This window comes from Neophocaena asiaeorientalis, unplaced genomic scaffold (genome assembly GCF_003031525.2).
Source record: "Neophocaena asiaeorientalis asiaeorientalis breed wild unplaced genomic scaffold, Neophocaena_asiaeorientalis_V1.1 scaffold240, whole genome shotgun sequence".
NCBI lineage: Eukaryota > Metazoa > Chordata > Mammalia > Artiodactyla > Phocoenidae > Neophocaena > Neophocaena asiaeorientalis.
The window spans coordinates 7,719,239-7,746,624 of record NW_020185331.1 but is presented as its reverse complement, the minus strand read 5'-3'; the positions used below and the strand labels follow the sequence as shown (position 1 = coordinate 7,746,624).

General features: G+C 42.2%; 1 protein-coding gene across 1 annotated transcript in view; it reads right to left on the bottom strand.

Moving 5' to 3' along the window:
* Positions 1-3,648: 3,648 nt before the first annotated feature.
* Positions 3,649-27,386, bottom strand: part of SORCS3 (sortilin related VPS10 domain containing receptor 3) — a 590,148-nt gene continuing 566,410 nt past the window's right edge. Inside the window, exons 21-27 of the mRNA XM_024734978.1 lie at positions 19,922-20,045; positions 18,184-18,296; positions 14,315-14,446; positions 12,468-12,567; positions 11,395-11,500; positions 5,644-5,804; positions 3,649-4,881 (exon numbers count right to left, since the gene is read on the bottom strand). Coding sequence (XP_024590746.1) covers positions 4,817-4,881; positions 5,644-5,804; positions 11,395-11,500; positions 12,468-12,567; positions 14,315-14,446; positions 18,184-18,296; positions 19,922-20,045 — 801 coding nt within the window. The 3' untranslated portion in view covers positions 3,649-4,816. The remainder of the gene's footprint in view (positions 4,882-5,643; positions 5,805-11,394; positions 11,501-12,467; positions 12,568-14,314; positions 14,447-18,183; positions 18,297-19,921; positions 20,046-27,386) is intronic.

Genomic DNA, 27,386 nt, shown 5'->3' with positions numbered 1-27,386 from the left:
CCACTGGTTCCTCTCTGAATGAACCTGTATCTCATAATGATATACAGCCTGAAAACACAGAGGCAAAGAGCAATTTAACCCTGCTACTGTAATTAAACTAAGTAATTAAACTAAGTTTACGGGACATTGAGAGGCAGTAGTACTTTGGGAGGTAATCGTTGGACTACATGGCCCCTCTGGCAGTACCACTGGACCAGACGAGAGAATTTGGCAGGATCTGGGATGTGAGTCAGGATGAGGCGTTCCCATTGCTTATGTTTGCTCTCTGGCCTTCTTCCCTCTGACAAGGCCAAATGCTTTGAAAGGAGAGCAGCGCGGTGTGTGAAGCTGGGGTCTGGCAGCTGTCTGTTGAGCAGCCTTATTTCGGTCCAGTGAGGGAAGAATAGGCATCAGGCCGTGGGCAACTAGACCAGCGCATCAGCAGGGCAATGGCACGCGGAGGGTCGTGACCACTGAATGATGAGCCCACTTGGGAAGTTAGCTTCTAAAGCGTTCTGGACATTGTAAACACGGGGGCCATATTGCCATATCCATCAGGCTCTCGACTGACTCTCAATGATGGGTAGTCCCATCAGTTTTGCATTTGCTGGGGAGGTGCGTGGTAGAAAGGATACTGCCCTACAGTAACACGGATTCTACCTTCAGCTCTGCACTAATGTGCTGTGTAGCCTTAGGGAGATCACTTTCCTCTCTGAGTCTCAGTTTATCCCTCTACAGAAGAGAGTTCTCTCAAGTACTCCTAAGTACTAGTCATCTCTCTATAATTTTGGAATTGGCAGTATGCTTTTCACATCTCTGGAGATCAAACCTAGCCAGTAAGGCAGGCCATAAAGCGTTTTCCTTTTACAAATAAGGAAACTGTGGTCTAGAACGACTTGCTGAAAGCCAGAGATCTCCTAATTCCTGGCTTAATAGTTGTTCCAAGGCACAATCCATCACCACCCTGACTCATACTGTGATTTGTTTTAGGTAACTCAATCGGGCGACTCTCCCACAGTTGCAGCTGTTGCCCAGGAGGAAGCTGTTCTCACTTCTGTAGATGAACGTGCCTTGTATCACGGTAACAGGAGCCAGGGGAGGTGACGTTTACCTGTAACTCTCCCTGAACTATTTTAGTGGCAGATAGAGCAGTTATTCTTGAACTTAATACACATGAGAGCCCTCAGAGAATCTGCTCGTGATACTGAGAGCTGGGCTCTAGCCCCAGAATACTTCTGCAAGCTTACTTCTCCGGTCTAGAACTGCCTTAGAGAAGACAGCTCTGATGCAGACTGTCCTCAACACTGGGGAGAGACCCTGCAGAGAACTAGCTACAAAGCCAGTCACACCCTCTGCCGTCTGCTTTTGCCTGCCTTCTACTGAGAAATCTGACAGGCCTATGCTGGTGGTGGATACAGAGGCTATATTCATAGCATGACTTGGCCCAAATGAACCAACTGACTCACACCATTTTACCACTTTATTTCACTTTCTTCCTCTTTACTCTGGTGGAGCCATTTTATCAACCGGGACATAAAACTAACATGAGAAGAACTCAGATCTCATGGAAAGCAAAAACGAATTCTCCTTTGACTTGGGATAGGACTATGAGACACTTCACAGTATTGGGGAAGTTCAAAACCATTAAAAATCCCTTAAAGATGTCTAGGCACTTTATGTTATAAACCACTGGAGTTCGACCCCAAAACTCACTGCTTCTTTTAGAGGTACCATGTGACATTCTCAATCTTTGAGGAAGGTACTTACATAATGTAAATTGTTTTAAAAGGTGAGTATAACTCAAGAAAAGTTATATCAAGAACAATACACAATTTTTAAATACATTCACAAATTGAAAGAAAACCACCTTCGTTTAATCCTATATCTTCAACTGAGTTCAGAAAATATGATTCCAGAGTAGTCAGTCAGTATCCAAAATATGGGAGCAAATTATTGACCAAAACTTCTGGTTTCTTGGGTTTCTGGGATCCATGGAAATTTATCACATATTTTGAACAATAAATAATTAAAACTCTAACTTGCAGCCCTCATTCTAGGCACTTAGTTCACATTCCATTATTAGCTTATGTACAAGACCGCCAGTTACACCTCCTTCCAAATTCCTTACTTGGTGTAGGAAAGAGATTTGTTGCTGGTTTGATGCATCAAACAGCATAAAAAAGGTTTAAAGAAAGGATATATGTCATGTTTGTTTCCTCTCCTCTCTTCATTTCTCCTGTTGAAATCTTTAAGACCTGAGTTGGAGTCCCACCTCTACCACTCACTGGGAGCTTGTGTCGGACTCAAAGGCCTTGGGGTCACCAAGACTTCTGCTCATTTGAGATGGGAAACTTGGATACTGATTCAAATGGGCCATCTAATGTAAGTTCCCCATGGGGGGTCACAGAAACTGAGTAGGTAGAAGAGGTTGAACTATTGTTCTCAATTCTTCTTACCCTCCGTAGATTGGAATTATATATCCACACCTTTTGCCATGTAATTTAGTAATGCTTTGTACCAGAGTCTATTTCCCTGGCTCACTGATGTTGAACATGGCCATATGGCTTTCTTTAGTTAATGGAACGTCAGTGATAGTAAATAGAGGGGCCATCTTGAGCCACGCCTTGGAGGATACAGTATGCTGCTGGCCTCACCTGGAATTCTGTAGTCCACCATGAAAATAACATGCCCTGGGTAGCTGCTGGTCTCAGAATGATGACAACTCATGGAACAGACTTCAAACAACTGAAGCCTGCATCCAAACTCCTAGCCCAGGAGAGCCTGGTCAGTCCCAACTGAGCTCACCCAAATCACAGCCAACCTGAAGACTCACAAGCAAAACATCAATATATGTTGTCATAAGCTAGTCGTTTTTTTTTCTCTCACGGAGCATTATTGCAGCCACAGTCGAATAATACAACAGATCAAGACAACTGCCCAAAGAGAGAACTCTCAGCTAGGTATATAGCTTTGATGTACAAAAATACATTTATTTTCAACAATTTCAAAACCACTGTCTGTTTTTTTTTACAGTAGAAATATTCAAATGGAACGATAAAACCAAGAACAGTATATGTACATATACTGTATATATAGATATGACTCATGCATTTGTATTCCAGTGTTTAGTACAAGTATTGCAATTGTCTGCCCCATTTAACCCTTGAAACGAAAAAGCAAGATCTTTAGAAATATTCCTAATTCTGATCTATGATGTAGCCAGTCCGATCTCTCAAGGTCACATTCTCTCAGGGTCTCACAAAGAAGGATGTGAACAATATCCCACAGAAATGAACAGGTAAAAAAATTCAGCCTTTTCTCCCATATATATATATATACAGTATATCATTTTTATAAAACAAGTACGCTCAGGCTGATCCTGAAAAGCAAACAATGCTTACAGCATGGCTTAAAGTGACCCTCCTAAACAGAACTGACACGTGAACCGTGTGAACGGGCTGGGGTGCAGGAAAAGAGAACACTGGCTTTGAAAGTCACTCGCCCCAGATGCTAGAACTGCCTTCAGGGAACTGAAGGTAGACATCTGACTTCAAGGAGGTTGTGTACTTGTGTACAGCTGACGAGCAAGCAGCAGAGCTTTGCGAGAATCAACTTTGACTAAGATCGCTAAAGGCTACACCCCTCTGGGGACTGCAGGGTTTGCAGGGTCCCTCCCACCTCTAACTTCTCCCAGGCTGAGGCACTCACTGGGCTTAACCTAGTGCCCAAGGGACTTTTCTGGGGTAAGAAGAGCCAGAGAATTCCCCATAAGCATTATTCAATTCCATGGAATCCAACCGGAAAACAGAACGTCATCTTTTTAGATCCACTGCCTGGCTTCTTTAGAGAAAACCTCAGGCCGACAGCTATCCTCAACCTCATCCTTTTGGAGGGGAAGCCTTGTTTCCCCATCTGGGTTTCAGTTTGAAGTCTGTAGTGGGCTTCCTCTGGCAACTTCTTTCACATCACTGATGGGACAAAAAAAAAACACCCAGGTTCTATGATGTCTCTCTCGTCCTTCCTTTGCTAGGCGTTTCAAAGAAGCCCTCCCCCCTCCCCCCTTTATCTACAGAAATAGAAACCAGCGATGGCAGGGACACAGAGATGCAAGAGTTAAGTGTGACAGACAACTGGAGAGCATCTAGAACCCAGCGTCAAGCAGGCCTGGGGGTGGGTCAGCTCTGAAGGTGGGTGCATAAGCCAACAGACGCATCTTTCTTTTTTCTGTTTTCTTTTTTACTAAACATTAAATTATTTCTCAGGAAATAAAGAGCTACTTACATTGTAACTATATACAATAAGCCATCGGCAGCTTGCAATGGACATGCACGGGGCAGGGCCTCTTCCGACAGGTGTGCACGCTTCCTGCAGCTACGCTCACTCCCCACCAACCTTCCTCCTGCAGACCTAACTGGGAAATGGTTTACGTTTTAGGTGCGTGCTGGGAGGGAGGAGGCGGGTACTGGTGATTTGGGCTTGTGTCGGGGGGAGGATGGGAGGTTAGTGGAAAGCCAACCCAACTTAAAAAATAAAAAGAAAGAAAGACCGCAAGGAAAACAAGATTCCCCGCGCTATCAATGGCAGAATGAAACAAGAAAGCCATGGGAAGATGCATCCTTTGCCCTTAGCACAAATACAGCCACTCATTCCTTGCGTCTCATTTTAATCAGTTACGAATGCCTTCGCCTCTCAAAGCTAAGCATCGGCCTGCTATTTATGAAGGGGCCCTTGGTAAACAAAAGGTAAAAAAGACATTTTCATTTTTCCATAATAAGAGTCATAGGAACCATCAAAAATAAAAAGTCAGAAAGATGGTTGACCACGTGGCTTGTTGGTGTTAAACACTAGTGCAGTTGGGGATCTCCTTTGTGCTTTCGCTGTTTGCAATGGTGGCAATGCCTCCTGCAGGGGAGAGAAGACAGAGGGAGGTAAGGATGTACCTGTCACAAGGGCGTGGGTCTGTGCTTTATTTATTGCTAAATACCAAGCCACCTTAATGTGTGCTTATGAAATAGGGCACCTGGGTCGTCTATCCTACCAGTTCACTGGCTTATCTTACCTATGTTTAGCGTTTGCCATCTCCCACCCCAGCACACAAGGTAGGAGCAATACCTTGCCATCTTATACTCTGCTGATCACAATACTAATAGCCAACAGGTACTGAACACGTATTATGTGGCAGACACTGTGCTAATGATATATGTCATTTCCTGATCACAACAATCTTAGAAGGCAGATGCTATTATTCCCATTTCACAGATGAGGCACAGAGAGATCCCAGAGCTAGAAGATTGGTAGAGCAAGAAAATGAATCCAGGGCTATCTGATGGCAGAGTTCCTATTCACGTGATCATTGGGACGTATAATGCTTTTGCTTTATAGAAAAAATAAAGAGAAAGTCCAACAGTAATAGTTGGCCTCATCCCTCTCCCACTCAGACTCCAGCACTTTTGATCTTGATCTACTTCTAAGAGAAGAAAGTTCTGCCAATTTCAGGTGGTCAGAGGTGGCAGACACTTTAAAACATGATTATGTCGCTGTAGCCAACTGGTTTCTCCCCCGCCCTCCAGACTAGTCCTGCCTGAAGGACAGGCCACATGGGCTGGCTGACTCAGGGTCTGGAGGACAGAGGACTCAGCAGCCTGGTGACACCAGCACACATACCTATGACCCGGGTGTCCAGCTCTTTGTCCAGCAGTTCCTCGGGCTCGGTGAAGTCACTGAGTGTGATTTTGGGGGCGTTTTCACTTTGGCTCACTGACCCAATCATCTCCTGCTCCTTGTCGTGTTGGACTTGAGCATAGATGTTAATCCAGGGGATTTTCCTACATGGGGCAGAGCAAAATCAGATTATGATCACGGGGCATGCCCGACTGGGGCAACTGGGAAATCCTGGGTGTTAAGGTGGAGGAAGAAGCTATTTACAGGACCAATGTCAGGGAAAGGGGCTGGCCACCCAGATACTGTCCCCATGAGGCCAATGAATACAAGGAGAGACCCAGATGCCCAGGCGAGATGTAAGCCACAGAACTCCCAGAGACATGCACCTTCTTCTGAGGCACAAAACCAGCAGGTGTAAACAGAAGGGCAATGCTATCGACCAAGTGTGCACTAAAACCCTTAAAACATTTACCAGTTATTACGTTTACAAAGGAGCTGGACTTTCAGACTCATGAGGTTGTATCATAGTGAAAAGACAGCTTTTTCTAAGTTCGTATCAGTTTCGTCAATTCACATTGGTTTTCTTTATGAATAGCCAAGAAATAAAAGACTTATAGCCATTGCTACCATTTTTAGAACACCAGCCATGGGCCAAGTATCTTAAATACTTCCATAGTCAGTTTCCTCATCAGTTCAATAGGAATGACAATAGCTTTCTTTTAGGATTGTGGAAAGGATTAAGGCAAGGATTAAGAGAAGCTAAATAACTTCCTTCAAAGACACAAAGGTAGGAGGTTTGGGAACAAGGCATACAGACTTGAGGTAGAAGGAGCAGGTAGGTTCAAACTGAAATCTGCTTGGAGTATTCATCTCCTGACCCATCTCCATCATCTCCTGACCCACTGTGTTCCAGCTTCTGTAGCCTCCTTTGACTTCTTCTAATCCTGCACTTCTCAAACTTCAATATGCTTATGCCTCACCAGGTTCTTGTTGAAATGCATTTGTTACTCTATAGGCCTGAACTGGATGAGTTGAAATTCTTCATTTCTGCCTAGTTCCCAGCTGGTACTGATGCTGCTGGTCTGAAACCCAAACTTTTGAGTTTCAAGATTCTGATACATCAGACTTGTCCCCACCTTGGGGACGAGGGGTGAATCAACTGTTCCCTCTGTAACACACCTCCTTCTACTCTTCTCGTGACGGTGTCTTCTTGTCCTTCAGAATTTGGCTTACATGTCACTTCTGAGAGGCCTCTCCTGACCACCCAATCTCCACCCAATCTCTCCTGACCACCCACTCTCTCCCATCATAAATATGTAATTATGGGATGGTGTCTATGAAAGAAACGAATAGGGTGTTGGTTTAGGGTGATGGAATAGGCTATGTGTGTGGACTTGTTTTCTGTCTGTCTTCCTCTCCCACAAAAAGCCCCGTGTCTGCAAGGTCTACGTTTTCCATTTCCACTGCTCTACACTTAGCGCAGTGCTTGGCACGTGGTTTACGTTCAGTATTTGTCAAATAAATGAATAAATGACCTCAAAGCCTATGCTCTTTCTATTTTCATATATTATGTTCTCAAACAAAAAGACCACACTTTTATCTTAGAATTTTACAGGTAGAAGAGCCCTCTCTTACCTCATTAAATGATGGGGAAATTGGTCTGAAGTCCAGACATTTCATGAAGCTGATTACTGGCATAGATGTTATTAAAACTTGAGACATCTGACACCTACCCCAAAACAGAACATTCTGTGCAGAATCACTCTGTTGACCTAGTGCCAACCAGTGGTACTTTCAAGCATCTACATTCCCTTCCCTACTCCAACCCCACAATGAGGTAGAATGTGAGGCATTTAATAAGGTCTTCCATAGCTAATTTGGAAGGAAAGATCCCAAAATATGTTTAAAACATGGACAGTTTCTACTTTTCATTTATGTCCAGTTTTCATGTTTTTAATGGCTGCTTTCCATACATTAAGGGAGGTGTCCTCCTGACTCCTACTGGTCTAAACCTGCTTACTATAATTTACAAGAACCTTAAGTGAAGAGATTCTATGTGAGGCAGCAAACCGCAGGCTCCTCTAAATGTGTGTAATTAAAATTTCATGCTGGCCCTTAATTTCTTCTTATCTAAATAGAAAGGCAGCCTAACGACTTAGATTTCTTCTAATCATAAAAGTACATATTACTCATGAACGTTGGGATCAACTGTAATATTTATTAGGTGCTGGGGGCAGTCAAACCATTCCTGCTCACACAAGTCTGGGTACTTCAGAGCTGTAGCCAGAGGTCACTGCCTCCCCTTTCCTGCTTTTTTAATGATTGATACCCGTGAGGATTTGGATCCATTTGCCCTTATAAAGACTGTTCACTTTATTTTAATCTCTGAAAACGGGCATTTTTTTTCAATATTTTTAATAGATGGTTGGAAGGGAATGAATTTTATGTCACAACGTGCAGCATTTAAAATTTTTTTCAAATTGCTTTTTATTTCTTAACACATCCACTTGTAGGACCGTTCAGACAATAAGTCAAGACTAAACCCCGCTTTTGCAGATAAGAAAGGTGGGAAATGAGATTTAGAGGCACGTCTTGGGCTATACATTCACGTAAGTTTTAATAAGAGGAGTAAGATGGATGAATCCAAGTCACCTATATAAATTTCAGGGTTTTTTGTTGTTTTGTTTTGTTTTGTTTTTTGTGGTACGCGGGCCTCTCACTGTTGTGGCCTCTCCCGTTGCGGAGCACAGGCTCCGGATGCGCAGGCTCAGTGGCCACGGCTCACGGGCCCAGCCGCTCCGCGGCATGTGGGATCTTCCCCAACCGGGTCATGAACCCGTGTCCCCTGCATCGGCAGGCAGACTCTCAACCACTGCGCCGCCATGGAAGCCCTAAATTTCAGTTTTTATTTGTTTGTTCCAACTATGATTAAGTATTAGAAGTCCGTGGGAGGAATTTAGAAAAAGCAAGGTAGGCTTCGCACTGTGATGAAAGCCTTACTGAAAAAAAGGCTGGAAGAAATATAAAATTTCAAAACTTTTCTTGGATAATAAGAAAAAACAAACCTACAGTATAGAAAGAAGGTCTTGTTAGGAAGAGTTTTCAGAAAATAAAAGCCATCTCAAAATGATTTTTAATTATATTGACTAAGACATCACAAAATAGAAGTCACTATCCAAGAATAGGATCAAATGTGGTCACTTAACAGAGGAAGGAGAATAGAGTTACCGTGATCCCCAAGATTCCTTTAAATAATTCTATTCTTCCTCTATTAAGTGACTACTTGGGACACTGAGATTGTTTTCAGTGCCTGGCACACAGCAGGTGCTCAATAAATGTTTGCTGAATAAATTAATGGCTTAATGAATTAATGCTGGAGATGGCAGAGAGAAAGTTTTGGGGTTTGAAAACAGCATGGCCAGTGATCTGGAAACAGAAACAGAATTACCCTCTCCCTAGCCTGTGCCATCAAAGTTGTTTACTAGTCAGCTGTAGCTATTTAAATTTGAATTAATTGAAGTTAAATAAAATTAAAAATTCAGTGTTTCCACCATACCAGTGGCTACTGTATTGGACAGTATAGATTATGGAATGTTTTCATCTTTGCAGAAAGTTCTGTTGGACAGAAATGAAAGAAGCAGAGGAGACTCTAGGAATCATGGATAAGAACCTGACCTTTACTTGTCAGCAAGCTATGCACCCTCCATATAGCCATCACTGGAGTTCCAGGTGGTGAGGAGGGAAAGGAGACCAAAGAAACAAAGGGAGATCCAAAAGGACCTCAGCCAAAGGGCTTGGGCACTGGGAGGAAAACTTCCAGGAAAGGTGATTAGAAAAGAAAAGGTAATTGATGATTGGTTACTCTTAATTGACCCAAACCGTTTATCCAGTTTGACTAGTATTTGTTTCCTGTATCCTGATTCCCTGCCAGGGACATAAAAAGGGTCGGCTGATATTTGGGGACAACAGAGGTAGAATAATTCAGAGATGCCATTAACTGGCATAGATTCAAGTATTAAAGTCTGCACATTAAGAGATGGCGACATTAGTAAGTTGACTGTCTACGGAGTTTAGCAACATTTACAAGAGAGCAGAAAACTTTCTAAGTCACAGGGCAGATCTTGTCTTAATTTGGAGACACCTGACACGAATACCTCTTTGCAGGACTTCTATTGGCCCTGGTCCTCAGCGAGCATGCAGGTCTAGGAGCCAGAAGGTGATACATTTGGGTTAATTGATCTTCAAGTCCCAGCAACCACCAGGCTTCCCCACAACCAAATCCTTGAATGAACAACAGTGTGCTTTGTGTGTAACTGAAGTACACCCATAAATGGGTGTTGCTTTGACCAGACTGTTCCTATACTGAATCTTTGCTCGCTCATTGGATATGAAGGCTTTTCCCCCTTCTTCAAAGGGAACATTGCAGGTGGGTTGACCCATCTTGATCCAAGAGGATGTGAACTCACATAACTGGTCTATAAATTGAACAGAAAGGTAAACCCCACCCTGTCCTTCTAGTGGAGACTGTTTAAGAATTCCTGCTGTTTTGGCTAATGCTGAGATGTCTGTTGAGTAAAACTGGTGTTTTTAAGCCTGAGAAATCCACTAGAGGAGAGCTGAGGGGGGCTGGGGGTGGGGGAGGTAGAGTGAAGCACCTTTACCACTGATCTCTTCCAAAATCTAAAAGCATTACCTTCAGCGTCTAGAAAAACTCCCAGGACCAAGTTATACTTTCAAAACTCATCTGACAATAATTAATTATATTTTTACTTTACCCAGGCTTCCTATGAAGCACATTTCTATGCCACTGATACGTCTGAGCCCTACTATATGCCAATTTGTAACAGAGGAGAAGCCTTTGGGACGCATATTATTTATAGCAACTTAGCTTTTGTGATTTTTTATTATGTACTAGATATAGATATTACTACCTTGAAAACATATAGCAAACCTACAAAGTATTATTGTTTTTCCATTTTACACATTAGGAAATGAGGGCTTAGAGAGGCAAATTCAATTGCCTAAGGTTGCAAATGTTGAAAGTTAAAATTGGGTCTAATTTTCGAGTTCATACTCTTAACCAGCATATCTCTTCATAGATGTATTACATTATTCAAATAATGGTACAGAATTATTGATTTCAATTTCTTGTCTTTAATAAGTATCCTATTACATCACCCCGCCTCTGGCCTGCAAAAATAACTTTTGAATACCTGTGGGGTTTGGTTTTCCTGATCAGTTTCCCTCTAGAAACAGGAAAAATAGGGAGGAGTATAAAATTGTATATTTTGGCATGCAAATTTAAACAGATGTTGGATATCAGCAATACAAGATAAGAAAATATGTGGGTGTGCATATATGCATAACCAGATTTCAGCTGCATTTTCTCCACTTAACCACCCTGAATGGGTGGTAAGCTGTAGAAAAAGATCTCTTAAATATTTGAGACGTTACTTTAGAAACTTAGGTGAGGTTTGAAAACCCCTCAAACTTCTCTTGAAGAGAATTAACTGATTTCATAGGCTACCCCTCATCTTCCTAACTCAACATAATTATAAACTGGAGAGCGTTCAGATTCTTAAGCTCCTTTATTCCCTGACCCTAAACCATTCCTGTTCTTCGCCAACGCCAAGCAGAGCTTCAGGGACAGTTAAAATCACCTGTTTGGGATGAGTTTAGGAATGTCGGTTACAGGAGGAATCAGCTCCCATGAATCTAGACCCACGATTAAAACTGAGTGATGGTAGCACATACCTTTTAAATTTGTAGATCAAAAACACAGCCAGGCCGACAAACACCACTGACAAGAGCATAAGCATGGCTGAGCTGCTGTGCCCAGCACTGGAGTCCACCAGTGGAGCTAGGAAGAAAAAACAGACTTGCTCACTTGGAAGCTATTAGCTGGAGGGAGTATCTGATGGAGAAAGGAAGCCAGCTGGTCTCCATCCTTATATCCAGCCTCCAATTGTCCTGCATGCTATCTGGGCAGAGGAAGCTTGGCTTCAATGATGAGAATGGTACCCCTGATATACAGCTTCTTAGGAATCTGCTCTGCCTGGGGAAACTTGCTGCTCCTTGTCTAAACTGTACACAGCTAAGGGGAGTAGGAATAGGGCTTGAATGTTCTGTCTCTTAGACAGCCCAGTTGCCTGTCAACGTGATTATAGGTGGCCCATTGGGAACTCCAGATTAAACACTGATGGAGTGTTTCAATCTCTTCCTCTATACTGTTGTGGTAAAACACTGCTGGATGGGTACATTTGGAATCTCCTCATCTGAAAAGTTTTTATTAATTAGAAACGTTTAGCACATAGGCTTTCCCAGAGAGCCAGAGGTGGACGCCCAATGGGACATGCCTTTTTTTATTCCTTTCACAAATCAACCACCTAGAGCTGGTCACTTTTTCTACTTAGAGTTACACATTATAAATCAAAGAGAGTTTTAAAGTTATTTGATCTAGCCTTCCAACCAAGATTCACTGAATCAGAGAATCCTAGAAATTAAGAGAGCCTGAGGACTACCTCATATAACCCCAACTGTTATAGATAAAAAACATAGTAAAGTCCAAAGCCCAAAGAAATTGTAGGTTTTTCCCCAAGATCATCCAGGAATTCAATAGCAAAGCCGCTTCTAAGAAAGTCTTCTCGCCACCTTAACAGGAAGCCTCAAGAAAGATGTGATTAAACTTTCTTTGCCATCACTACACAAAGCCATTTATGGAAAAGTGTTTGGTAACTATCTCCTCCCTTTTCTCTCCAGGATATCAGAACACCATACTCATCCCCCGCCCCCAACCACCACCACCACGAATCCCAACAGGCACTCACCTAAAGTCAGCTGTGTGACGTACACAATGACTTGAATCCCTGGCTTCAGCTCAAACTGGACTAAATTTTGGTTTAGAGCGTTAAACAGCGTCTCTACAATCTGGGGAGGAAAAAGAGGGAGAGAGAGAGAGAGAGGCTGCATGGGAAGAAACGTCATGTGACGGTGCTCCCTCATGGAATAAGAAACCAGGGTCAATAGGCAAAAAATGACCGTGTTCACTCAGAGGACAGGATTTTGGAACATTTTTATCCATCTGGCTCTCCCAGCCCCTAGAGCCCTGTGAAGCCAAGGACATAGCTGGTATTATTCGCTTATACTGGAGAGGAGAGTGAAACAGAGAGAGGCGTGTCCACAGTCACCTAGTGAATTCGAGTTGACAACAGACATAGAGGTTCCATTCAACTCTCAGTTCAGTGCCTTTTAAGCCTGTATAACTTTCCATAGAGAGACCTGTTGTGGGTCCCAATGAAAGAAAGTCAACTGACCAACCGTTAGTTCTTTAACCTGAACAAGCAATATTCACAGGGAGAGAAGCCCCTGCCAGGATTAAAGCAGGTACATACACCCCAGCCCACTCCTCTGCTGTTTCCCTTTTAGGGACAATGGGAGGCAAACATTAAAGGAGAAGCTGCCTCCTTTTTAGGGATAATTCTTCCTCTTTACTTCTCCCCAGCAAGTCTCAGAACGCTTAACATTGACTTAATCACTGTGTAATTCCCACATGAAAGCTGAGGCAGACTGAGGCTGTCGTCCCTAACTCCTATCTCGCTGTACGCGCCTTAATATCACAGCTGCTATTCATCACCGTAATTACCTATTTATCTAAACGGATGGATATTGTAGCTTCCAAATATAGTTCACACATGCCACTTGCTATTTCAGAGTAAAGAGGTCTTGTAAAAGTGATCTACGCATTGAGAAGCTGAATTTATATCTGGCCAATTTCAATATGCAGCCCTTCAATGAAAGGATCCGCTTCATTTTCCAGAGAAACTGACCATGATGGCACCTGTGCAGCTCGCAGAGGACTGTGGATGGATGTGGGGATGGGGGGATGGCCAGGTGAGTAGCAGAGAGATGCGGAAGACATCTGTACAATGATTAACTCGTATGGGAGCAAATGTGTTTGATTCGCGCTGATTTTTAGCAGCCTCCGTCTCACTTATTTCTACTTCTAACTTAGCATCACGGGAGCATGGAAGGGTAAAGCAAAGCACGGCCAGTTAAGACCCCAGCAAGGGCAGGAAGAGAAGGAGAACCATGGGACCACCACTGACTTCATTTCTAGGCTAGTACGCAGATCACGAGAACTCTATGCCATTTGATAAGGAGAGTAAATCACGAGCCCTTTTGGGAATGCTGCTTCCTTAGTCAAAGCAAGATGAGGCCATCCACCTCTTTCCAAAGACACATGTTTACAACCAGTTCATTTTCTTCCTAGAAGCAGAACTTCTATTGACTAGGATCTTTAAAGACAGGAAGCACATTTTCCCAGAAATAGATAGGGAAACTCAAATTCCTCTCTTCATCTCCCCCATCTCTTTTCCCCAGAGCAAGTCACTGGGTGGGAGACGTGAGCAAGTTGCAGGAATGGCAACTGTCGGAATGAATGACTTCAGGGGTACTCTTCTTGCCTGTGTAGCTGAATGCTCCAGTGTTTATGCATTTGTGTTTATTCTAGGTAAAGCTGATTGCTCTCCAAAGCCCTGGGTGCTAGACAAAGAGTGACAGTCTGATGGACCCATAGGAAAGGGCTCATCTCACTTTTTGGCTGGAAATACTTTGTGTCCCCTCAGATTATGAGGTGGAGGCAAGTCTCCTACCAAGTTAGTTTTCTTTCACTTACTTGTTCCAGGTCGCCTTCATTGCCTTTCCTCCTCTCTGTCAAGTTCTTGGGGGGAAGGATGAAGAGCTCTGCGGAAGTGGGGAGGCCAGGGAACACGGCAACTAGGATCTGCTCTTCTGGGATGCTGGTTACCTGCAAAGATGTTTAGACCAAACAATGGGGTCCTGGAGGAGCCAGCCTTCCCCAAGTCAATAACAAGGATACGGACTATAAATTTTTTGAAATGCAGCATTTAAGGCACAGTTTCCCATATATATCCAGGCTTCTTTTCTGTTTTCCCCTCGAACTGCTAGGTAGAGAATTATTAGTTTTACTTCCTCCTCTGCTCTTATATACATTTGTACTGAAACTAAAATACTACTACAAATGATTTTCAAAGTACTGTTTGCTGGCAATATTGGCAAAAGCTCCTCCCATATTTCCCATTTTTCTGCACTAAGAGGACTAGAGCTTCGGCGAAAACATGAACAGACTGGCTGCAAATGAAGAATAAGAAGTTATAAACAAACATGGGAAAACGCAAATTAAAAAAAAAAAAGCAAAGCTCTTGTTTTCACTTACTAAAGCGGGATTTTTTGTTAAGTTACAGTAGCTAATACTGGTGAGGCTTCAATTAAGAGGTTTCCTCAACTGTTGCTGGCAGCACTAAAAATTGATACATATTGCCAATTTGGTTTTCAAAAGACTTACTGGAAGGTCATAAAAATATTCAGACCCTTCATTCAGTAACTGTAACTTGGAGTGTTTGTCCGAAAGAAATGATCCAAACTATAGGAAAAGCCATATGGAGGAAGAAACACTCAGAACATTATTTATGTCAGATAAATGGGAAAGACTCAAATATTCAAAAAAGTTAAGTAAATAATGGTTATACTACCATTAAGATGATCATTAGTGCAGTGAGGCAACGTGGAAAAACACCTAATGGCAGCTGTATTCTCATCTATTACCTCACATTTCTTTGGCTACGACTCTATAAAAATCAAAAATATACCTAAAAAATAAAACAAAGCACTAAAAGTTCTGTTAAGATGTTGAAGTAGTGAATGAATTTTTCTATTCCTGAGTGTTTAGGAAAAGGATTATATTGTTTTTGGATAAAAACTAAACGTAAGCTTCCGTCTGAAGGCAAATTCCTTAAGAAAACAAAACTCTGAGTTCTCCCATGTAAATAAAGAGTAGGCCTGTTCTTTCCTATGTGTCTCTGGAAGGTCTTTATATCCAGAACAAAACTTCTTCTGTCGATCCAAATACGATATATATAGTTTGTGACTTGGCTGAAACACCTGCCTCCTCCAAGAAGTCTACCCTGACTATCTCGCCTGCAGTGAGCTGTTCCGTGTCAGTCTCTCGTCCCCAGCACCTCCAGATTACCATGAAAGGAACTTAGATCATGTCCACGGTAACATATGAGTATGTCTGTCTGCTACATTCTTTTCTCTCATAACTTCTTATTATATGTTTGTCCAGACATTCCAGCGGGGCGGGGGACGAACTCTGTGGCTACCTCATTGTTCCAAATGATGCCTGACCTGGAGGAAAGAATAGACACTGGATTGAATAGAACTGGAGGGGTTGTCTCCCGTTAGCTCAGCTCTGATTCTAATTTGGAACTAGAGATTGGAGTTAACGCCTAGGAACGTGGTGCAGGAAAGAGAGAGTACCAACCCTCAGAGAACTAGCAAGTGGCAGTCAGAAGCCTGAAAAGCCCTCCAAAGTGGGGAGGCATCCCCGTGCAGCCTGAAGAGGCTTTGCCAGATGCCTCAGTTTCCTACTGGGAGGCAAGATGGCCTTATCCTAACCAGCCAGGGGTAGTAAGTCTCAGAGACCAGACTGAAGTCAGACAATCACCCAGTTGAGAGAAGGGGATGAGCCTATGAGTGTTGCGGCTGGTGTGACCCTGTGTCCCAGGGAAGAGTGGTCTCAGGGTGCATCACTTGGTTAGGGACCTTGCAGGGACCTAACTCCAGTCGTACAAAATCCCACACAATCCTGGATGTTTCACAGTCGGAGGCATACAAGACCAATTTCATTCTCATCCCTCTCTAGGAACAATCTCTTTATAAAAAGATGTGAGGTGAAGTTCTTCTTGTGGACAACTCTCCACAGGAATGCTCTCATATCATTCTCTTTTATTTGTGCTTCTTCCTTCCTGGCAGCTCCTTCTCCGCGTCCTTCCCTGGATCTTTCTCTTCTGCCTTGGGAAGCATCGGCATATCCATCTCTGCCCTGGCCCCTCTCCCTCTCAGGGTGGGGTGGGGGGATCTAAAGAGCTCCACAGCCTCAGTTCCCACATTGCTACCTCCCACGGAAACCTCACTTGATCCCCAATCCATATACTCAACTCTCTTGCTTATCTTCATCCAGTTGTTTCTCACGTGCTCCAAATTCATATAAAAGACCAAATGATTACTGTTCCCCAAAGCATGTTTCTCCTACACAGTCACCATCTTGATCAATGGCAAGGAAAACCCTCTCCTTCCCACTCTTAAAATCAGAAAGTTTCTCCCTCCCTCTCATCCACACTGGATTTTATTAGTCACCAATTCTCTGCTCAACTGCCTAAGTAGCCTTTGAATCGTCCCTCTTCAGGATCACAGTAGGCTTTTAACTGGTCATCTTTTGTGAAATCTCCCCCTACACTATTCACTTTCCCACCTCTGGAGCCCATCCTCTGTATTGCCACCAGAATGGGTGTCTGAAACACAAATCTATTGCCAGAAATTTTTACCTATATTGGGTTGGCCGAAAAGTTCGTTCGGGTTTTCCTGTAACATCTGACGGAAAAAGCCAAACGAACTTTTTGGCCAACCCAATATAATAAAGAAAGAACACTTTCCAGAGCCTACGGGATGTATGTCAAACCCCTTTTGGCTTCTCAGACCCTTTACAAACTGACCAATCCATCCCTGCTCAACATTTCACACCTGCCCTTATAACCTATAGATTGGCTACACTAAACTGTCATGTCCCAAATATGCTGTGCTTTCCACGGAGCCTGGCTTTGCACACGCTGTTCATTCTACCTGAGAGACACCGTTCTCTCTCTGTTAACTACTATTTACCCTTTAAAACAGAGTTCAAGTATCCCCTCCAAAGACTATTCTAACATTTCACAAGTATTTACTGAATCACAAATGTGTGCAAAGCCTGAACTTTCCTGGACAGAGTGAACTGCACTTTTCTCTGTGCTCTTTTGAAATGCTGGCCATGCCTCTACCATAGAACTAGCTGCATATCAGACTTATCTCTACATTTGAATTGACCATGTTTTATTCGCTATTATAGTCCAGTGCCTAGGTGTGAGCAAAGGGTTAACAAAACCCTTTCAACTTTGTCTAAGGAAAATATGACCTCGGGCAAACTGTATAACCCCAGAGTCTGCTGCCATGCTCTGTTTCCTGACCTGCAGCCTTCTGATGGCCACATATGGTCAGTGGGAGTCTTGAAGTCTGAGTGGTTAAAAAACAACAACAAAAGCAAACAAACAAGCAAAAAAAAACCCAAACCTTGGTGGGCAAACAGCCAACTAAATGAATGATATTAGTAAAGACTCAATGAGTGGCCCAGCCATCATTTCATTAAAGGGGTCAATTTGCTGCCTTAGAAAAATTTAGGATTAAGATGGGGTCAATTTCCCATCCTTGAACACCGGATTGATTCTCTGTCTCTGTCTCTCTCCACCTAATCTCTCCATCTTTCCTTCCCATCCTTCACTTCCCCCCTTCTTCTTTTCTCTCTCTCTTTTTACAGAGAAATAATCTTTACTTAACTGCGGAATGGTGGTTTGCATCCATGAAAACGTATTCTGCACCACAGCATCTTGTTCTTTATTCATAAACATTTAAGCAAAGAAAAAGCCAACTTACTTTCACCAGAGCCCGCTTGATCACATTGGCAATATCTTGCCTCCACTCCGGAATGTCAGGATTGTGGTAATCCAGATTAGGAGAGAATGATAAGAGTTGGGACTGAAAGTATTCTGCAAGGAGAGAGCGTGTGTGAGTGAGGCTGAGAGAGGGTGTGATAGGCAAGGGGACTCCATGATCACTGTGCTTTAGGGAAAGGGCACAGTCTTTCATGTGGCCTCATCTCAAGTTCCTTCCTTTCAGCCTGTCTCTTGGCTTCTAAAAAAAAGTGGCATTTGGTGACTGGAAGTAAATTTGTGCTCCTACCATTTTTGTTTGTTTTTAAAATCTTAAGGACTTCTTCTTGTAAATGAACATTATCTGAAATGCAAGAAAATTGTGAAACTCCAGAAGAAGGGGACTTTTGCTGCTGCAGGTGGTATCAGGCAGTGGCAACAGTAAAGCATTAATAAATGGGCTAGATTAGAATGAAGCCTTTTCTTATCCTTCCCTTAGTTCCATGGACCCTGCTAGAAAAACTGCCTCAGGGGCTTAGAAAACAGGTCAAAACCCTGTATCTAGGGTGTGGGTAACATTCAGTTTCTCAATCTGATTGGTAGGTACACAGGTGTGTCCACTTTGTGATAATTCATGAAGCTAAAACACTTATGATCTGTGCACTTCTCTGTATTTAAAAAGAATTTTTTTAATTGAAGTATAGTTGATGTACAGTGTTGTGTTAATTTCTCCTGTACAGCAAAATGACTCAGTTGTATACATACTTTTTTATATTCTTTTCCATTATGGTTTATCCTAGGAGGTTGGATATAGTTCCCTGCGTTATACAGTAGGACCCTGTTGTTTATCCATTCTAAATGTAGTAGTTTGCATCTAATAACCCCAAACTCCCAGTTACATTCCAATAAAAATGTTTACTTAAAGTCTTCCAGGTGCCCGATGAGAGAGGCTGAGCCTCAAGTTTGCAGAGTTGTAGGAAAAGGCACTCACCTGGGGTGAGGTGGAAGAAATACAGACTGAGTCAGAGGATCACACACCTCACTCAGTACAACTTTCTGGAAAACCCTGGTATAGTGGCTGTTTTTAGGGTATGTGGGAGGTTTGTGGGATGGTGGTAGAAGCACAATTTGATTTAAAAGAAATTTAATAATTAAGAGTGGCTCTCCAGGACTAACAGAATGGTGGCCCTATTTACCACTCTCCCGCCTTGCTCTGTCTTTCTATTCTCAGCCTTAGTCTCAGCCTTTGCAGCCAAAGATCAGAATCTCAAACAACAAAGAAAACACATTAGTTATGTGTAGTTCATCTCAGTACCTAAGCTGTGAGTTCTTCAAGAGCAGGGACCATGACTCCTCCAGCTTTTGAAATCACTGGTCCCCATCCTAACAAAGAATGGATGCTACATGTGTGTGAGAGATACCTTGGCAGGTCATCAGATCTAGATGCTTCTAAGAGAGTCTTTCCAGCTCAGCATTCCTTCAACTTATGATACATCTCTGTCTAATGGGACCATCAGGTTTTGATGCAGACACATCACAGAAGACAAGAAATGCATGTCCGTGATCTGCTTCTCTAACAACCTCCGTATCTATTCAAGAACAAGGTAAGAAGTAGGTTTGGACACCTTTTGTGGACCTACCTAATTTTCCTATGCCCTGGGGCATTTCCAAAGCAGTCAGCGATTGCTGCTATGCTGTATGGAGGCGATTGGCTGGGCAGGAAGGGGCATCACGGGGCTTACCGTGAACTGCGATATCTTTTGTGTCCTGGATGAGGGCATTCCCAGCAGCCACCTGGACAGTGATGGTATTGGTTCCCTCTGCTAGGAATGTGAAGGAAATGCTGCTGTCCAAGGTGATGAGGGGCTAAAAGAGAGAAGCAGGAACACTTATTTAGTCCTTTATGGGATATCAGATTCCCTCCTTTCCTGTAAATCTCAGACTGTCACCAATCTGCATAGCATTTGCATATCCCCAAGGGATCCTAACTTGAAAAAGGAAAAAAAAATGCACAGCTTTCTGAAACTGTGATTGTATATCCAGTATCCAGGAAGAGCATTAATAGACTTGAAATGCACTGTAAAATGTTAATTCTGAGAGATGAAGAGAAGACTGGGCACCCTGGATTTTGCACATCATTCCACTTCTCCTGGGGCAAAGTAGAAGCATCTTTTGTTATCTATTCCTAGTGACTCTGGGAATAGACGATCACTTTTCTCTTTTCCTCTAATATTCCGTGTCACTTATATTTTCATCCCGTATTCCATCGGGCTGTAAGATTTTTCAGAGAAGTGACCACATCTAACTTATTTTTGTATCAACCACCCTTGGCAAATTGTCTTACATCTAGCAGAATCCGTATATAACTTGGATGTATGGTCATATTATTGACACTTTGTTTGGTCATATCTGTGTTTTCCATTGCAAGGCATTTCTAACAATTTAAATAAGTTGGAAAACATATAAACATGCATATCTGTGCTCACTTTTTAATCTTTTTTCCCTTTCTGTTTTCTTTCCTTGATCATAACAGACAGGGACTTGTCAAGGATAAAGAAAGAGAATAAGCATATTTTTTTTCTTGGGAATTAGGATCTTGATAGAAGCAGGTGCTTACTGGAGAGAAGAGAACGCAGATTCTGCGACTGAAGAGTCATTATTCAGTGATTATCTTGAAGCCAGTGCCCTCTCGAGTTATCTGGTGTTTGCAAGGTAAGACATATTAGTAGGAGGCTTCTCTAAGGCAGCTCGTGAAGAGATGTCACAAGTGCAGATGAGCAGACCCCTCTCCTCTCTGTGTGTTAGGACGACAATAGGATAGAGTAATGATGTAGCCAGTTGGGGATGTGTAGAGTTTCCCTTTTAAAATGTGGGTATCGGCCAGTGTTCACACAGCACACCCGTGCACCTGGACCCTGCAGAGGCTCAGAGAGGCAGCTTTCAGACAGCGTCCCTCCTGCAAAACTGAAATTCCTCTCTAGCTCAGAATTTTCAACTGGGCCTCTGAAACAATAATTTGATTTCTTGGCTTTAATATTCTATTGCTCTATTTTATGACCAGGCTGATGGCTGGAGTTGGACAGGATTAGAGATATTGCCCTAAGCTTTCTGACACCCTTTCTTCTCTGCTTGCTAAATGAAAGAAAGAAGTGAGTACTGAAAGTACTTTATCTTTATCTTAACTAAGGGTAAACCCCAGAGCCCAAGCATGCTTCTCCATACTTATGGCTCTGTGATGATATGCACAAGGGTACGGCCTTGTTAATTAAACAACAAATGAGGTACAAGTAGGTTCTGTGATGAAAATCAACGCCCATGGGCCAAAAGTGGCTGTTTAGTGTCCTGTGTTGAGAAGGAAGCTGAAGTTAAGCTGGGCTCAGCATGGCAATGTCAGCCACTGACATGGAATAAAGGAAGAATGTGTGCCACTGAGTTACCACCTTTAGTATAACAAGAACAGAGACTTGATACTCTGGCTCTGTTACTATTTTAATGAATTACCTTGGGCAACATTTGTCCCCACTGTGTGCCTTAGGTCTTTATCTTTTAAATTAAAGGTTTGGGTTAGAAGTTGTGAGGGCTCATTCAGGAATCAGAACACATAGGATTGATGAATGGCTTTTGGCAAATTTTCTAGTTCCTACTAGTCAACTCATTATGACTTACCTGTCAGAATACCTTCAACTGCTTCAGTACCTAGGTCATATTCTTTGGAAGGAAAATGAGATACCTCTATATACCAAACACAATGGCTAAATTTTCTTTAAAAATAATAATATCAAATATTATTGAGGATGTGGAGCCACTGGAACTCTCATCCATTTTTGGTGGGATGTACAATGGTGCAACGATGTAGGAAAAAGTTCAGTTTTACAAGAAATTGTGATAATTTTTTCCAAAGTAGTTGTAACATTTTATATTTATGACTTAGCAATTGAAGTCCTGGGGATTTAGTCAAGATAAAAGAAAATATCCACAAAGAAAAGAAAATGTTTATAGCATTCATACTAGCCAAAAACTGAAAAGAACCTAGGAGAATTTATCAATAGGAAAATGAATAAACAAGTCATAGTATATGCATATAATGAACAGAAAAGAACAAATATTGATATACACAACAGTATGGATAAGTCCCAAAACCATAAGAAATGAAAGAAGCCTTATATGAAAGAATTAACATGATATGATTACATTAAAAGAAGTTCTAGGAAAGGCAAATCTAATTCATGATGAAAAAAATAGTGGCTGGTTCTGGGGGTTGGGGTGGGAATTGACTAGGGGCATGAGAGAACTTTTGGGAGTGATGCTAATACTATATATCTTGATAGGAGTTTGGGTTACAGGGATATGCCTTTGTTAGAACTCAGGAGCTACACACTTCAGATCTGTACATTTCATTGTTGATACATTTCATACCCCCCTGGGGGGAAAAGTATAAACAAATAAAGGACTCTAGCTAAGGATTTGCCACCTAAAGCATTTAGGACAAGGCATGTAAGTGCCTGAAATAAATCAAAATTTAAGATCGGTGGATGGCTGAATAGAGGGATGGACAGATAAACAGACACGATAAAACAAGCACAGTAGATGTTAATGATGGAATACAGATGGTGGGTATGTGAATGTTCACTTCAACTTTAGTTTGTGTTTGAAGTTTTTAATAATAAAATGTTGGGAGAGAAACAAAACAAAAAAGGAACAACTGATGTGGTGTTTTTTTGTTTGTTTGTTTGATCCCATGAATTGCTCTGACCATAACTGTATCACATGGTCCTTCCATTTTGGTTACTGCCCTCAGCTATCTCTAATCTCTTCCCAGCTCTCAGCCCCAGGATACTTTTCTCCACTAACGGTTGTCTCTTCAGGGAATCTGCACGACTATCACGTCATCTTCTTCAGCTTTCAGGGGTCTACATGGCCCCCGCTCTCCTTTCTCTGCACACCCGTCTTATCTTAGGCCTGGGTGATGGTGCTGTACCAGACAATGATACCTCTTTCTGAGAGGAGTGGAATTCCTCCTGTCCCAGCAGATTTGGTCTCCTCTCTATCTGGCTGCTTTCCCAGAAGATCCAGGAACCAAACAAGGATGCGCGTCTGCAGGACAAGGGAATGCCATCCCACCAGCCGGTCGGGGCTCTGAGCCACAGCAAACAAACTGTGTTGAATGTGAACACTTGGCCCCCAGGTAACAGGCCCCAGGCTTCCACCCTAGGGAAATGGCAGAAGCTAATTTTGTTTTCCAAATCGCTTTTGTTTTTCATCAGCTGTTGTGACATCATGGCTGATTTCACCTTCCTTGCAAAGCTGGAACACTCCACGGGATTCTTGAGTTCTTCACTGGCCACCCATGTCTAGTGCACAGCACTAAATTAAATCAAGTATTTTAAGGTTCCTTTACTAACTCTACTAGGCCAGCAGACACACTTATTAAGCCAGAACTCTGTTAATCCCAGCAAATTGGCCTGTTAGCCCCACAAATCCAACAGGCAGCCAATTGACTTCTCCGTGTTTTGTCCAAGCTGCAGGGCCAGCCCACAGCAAGGCTCACGTCCTACCTAGGCTGCATCCCTGCCCACAGAGGATCCCTCATGTGCAACAGGTCATGTATTATCCACTAAGCCCAGCAAGCCATCAATGAAGCCCTGAGTAACTAGTTAGGAGATTCCCACGTGACTAATGGATCCGGGAGCTTCAGGGAAATGTTTGGATGCAGCCTACACCAGATTCCCAATACATAGTAAGTCAAGTTAATATCGAATATTATAAAATCCCCACAATTTAAATGTATACCTTGATAAAACCTTCCATTCCTAAATTGGACAGACTATGTAATCACTACACTTGCCTCACTTAAAACTTTAGAAGATTATATATGTAGAAAGTGCTTTACTTTATGAAGTGGAGAAGGCAAGATATATAATTGTGGATATGTTATGATGAGAACTACATGAGAGAAAAGTCTAAAATACATAAAAAGACCAAAAATAAATAAAGTAAATAGTACCTAAATATGTGTTATGACTATGGGAGTATTTTGAAAATTTATAGTCTTGGGGAAAAAAAATTCCCTCAAACACACACACACACACACACACACACACACACACACACACACACACCCCTGTAAAAACTCTTCAAAAGTATCTCATTGTTGAAAATATCACTGTCCATGAATCTGGTTCTATCTTCCACTATCCTATCCTAAATCTAAGTTTCTATGACAAACTAAAACACATCCAGTTATGTCATTCAAAGCCATTTGTCATCTATCCTCCCCAGTTTTAGTTTTTTATGCAATTTCTCCCCAAATGAATCCCTCTTTCATAGTGTCTATCTACACAGAACACAAACAGGCCCAAAGCCTTACCAGTGGGCACAAATCCCTTCCCCTCCTCTCTGGCCTCAATTCTACCACTCCTTCAACGCCAGCTTAGGACCAGCTTCATACACAACTTGCTCCAAGACCAAGAAGCCCTGCATCCATCACCCCCTAGGCTGCCTGGCAGGGCCACTAATGTTACATTCCTATTACCATTCCTTACAGTATCTATTTTGGGATGTTAACCTCATCTTCTTGAATAGACTGTTTCTTAAGGGCAACAAATGGAATTTATACTGCTTTGTGTTCCTCATAAGATTTAGCACAAAATACACGTTCTTGAGAAAGATCCACGGAGCTACTGATACAATTTAGCATCCCCCACTGACAGACTTGTAGGTATACGGGCCTATAGTTGGATTTCAGGAATGCTTACTCTCTTCTCTCTATTTGTACATCATCACACTTGCTCACCGATCATTGTGTGCGTGTGTTCATCTTGCCTTCTCATCAGGGTTGTAATCTCCTTGAAGATAGAGACAAGATTGTAAGTGCTCTTCTATTCCTAAGGGCACCAGGCAGAGGGTTGGCTATAAAGGTTTGTGGGGAGTCAACTGATTCTTATTGGGAGGTCGATTTAATTCAACCACCTGGGCAAACCTGTCCAATCCAGTTCACCTGGTCACAAGACATAGAAACAGACACACACATACACATACACAGGGGCTCATTTCTCCTTCATCAGTGATGTTCTGATGATTAAATAATATATATGAAGAGCCTAGTGCAAGGCCAATGCTAGAAAGAAATGCTCAAAATTAGTATTAGCTCCTTTTACAGATCGGTTTGTTCATCAAAGGTAACCACATAGCTCAACACTCAGAGCACTCACCAAGACACCCAAAGACACTCATTCATTTGCCAGGAAAATACAAAGCTCACTAGATCAATTTCTGGGCACTGTGGCCACATTGATGTGTTTCTGTCATGGTGCTTGCAAAAGCACTGAAGATGTAACTCTTTTAAATGGATGGAATAACCATGCTTGAAGGTGGGAGAGAAATCTCTAGAACCATGTCAGATTTGCCACTGAGATGTAGATGCCATTGATGCAAAGGATGAGCACAACAGTGACTGGATGTGTCCTAAGCACTTAAGTGCCATTCTTTACTTAATCCTCAAAGCAATATTAGAGTGTAGTAGCTACCAGTCTTATTCTGACATCACAATGAACAAACTAAGGCACAGAGAAATTACCTGATTTGACAAAAGGCATGCAGCAAGGAGAATCTGAGTCTGGACCCCAACCCAGGTTTGTCTCATTTCAAAACCACTCTGTTCCAATGCCTCTAATGTACTATCATTCTCTTGGTTTTGGGGGAAGAAAAAACCAACTAGTAAGACCTTTGAGATCTTGGGTATTTGTACAGCACTTTATGCTCAAGTTTATAGATGGAAATTCCTAACCTAAGAAGTACTTCAGGTCATCCTCAATTAAAAAAATAAAACCATAATGCCATACTGCAATTTTAAAATTTCCCTCTCATAATATAGATTAGATGGATAGATAGATAGATAGATAGATAGAAAGAAATTTCAAATAATAACTCAATAATGTTCATGGATTAGATATTAGTATCCTTGATTTAGAGAAAACAACACTGAGCTTCAGATCAGGTAATTTGTTCAAACTAACAGATAATTGTTAGAGAAATAGAAACTAGGCTCTCCAATCACTTTGTCCACTTCTCTGTTGATCAAATATTTATTAGACACTGTCTGGTATTTCAGGCCTTAGAATAAACACCCAAAGAAAAAAATGGTGCTATAGAGAAACACTGTCTTTGGTTCCTTGTGGTCTGTTGAGTAAATCATTGGGTTCATGATGGCCAAGAACTGCCCTCCCTACACACAGTTGTCTCCCAGTAAAGATCAACAGGTGAACAAACACTAACAGAAAAGAACTCCCTGGCTGGACAGCCCAAACCTCACATCCTCAGAGGTGAAATGAACTTAAAATCCTTCTCTTTCTGATGTTCTCCTCCTAGAAGATTTTCTCTTTTTCTTTCACCATGTATGTCTGCTGGCGTTTAAAGCAGAATTTTAGGGTCTGTGATCTCCAAACAGGGTGATGCAGAGAAAGCATCCTGGGGCTGGGGGGTACATGGTAGATGGGAATTAGGAGACCTGGGTTTAGGTCTGGCTCGACAGCTAAACAGCTGTTTGACCTTGGGATGCTCATCTCACACAGGGAGCTTCACTTCTCTAATATACTAAATGGGGAATCTCATTAACTAACCTCCTACCTATTGTCTTGGTCAATAATAACACCAGAAATGCAAAAGCATCATAGTCTATACTAAGAACTTGAAAGTATACAGCACAAATGAAGCAAACAGGAAATTGTCCCATGGGTCCATAAATCTAATTCAGTCTTTTATCAAACCATCCTAACAGTCAGTTTTTACACCAAAATAGAAAGCATCCATTTAGTGAGTAAACTAGTCTGTTCCGGGGAGATACACAGTATCTTACTTAGTTTTCACAAAAATCGAGATGATGCACACATTATTCTCTCCAGTCTGCTGTTGAGTGAATTACATTTTAGGTCAGATCACTTGATTAAACTCACATAATAAACAGGTAGCAGTGCTAGAGACCTAACCCTTGTCTCTCTGACCCCAAGGTCTGTATTCTCTCGACCACATCACGCTACCACCCCGGAAAAGAGCAGGATTTACAACATTGTAAATCAACCACACTTCAATGAAATGGTTTTTTTTAATTTAAAATAAGAGCAGGGATGAATCATCTCCCACTCTCACCATGCAAAAGCTGAAGTTCTCTTCGGTCATCTCGTAACAAACAAACAAAACTGGCATTATTCC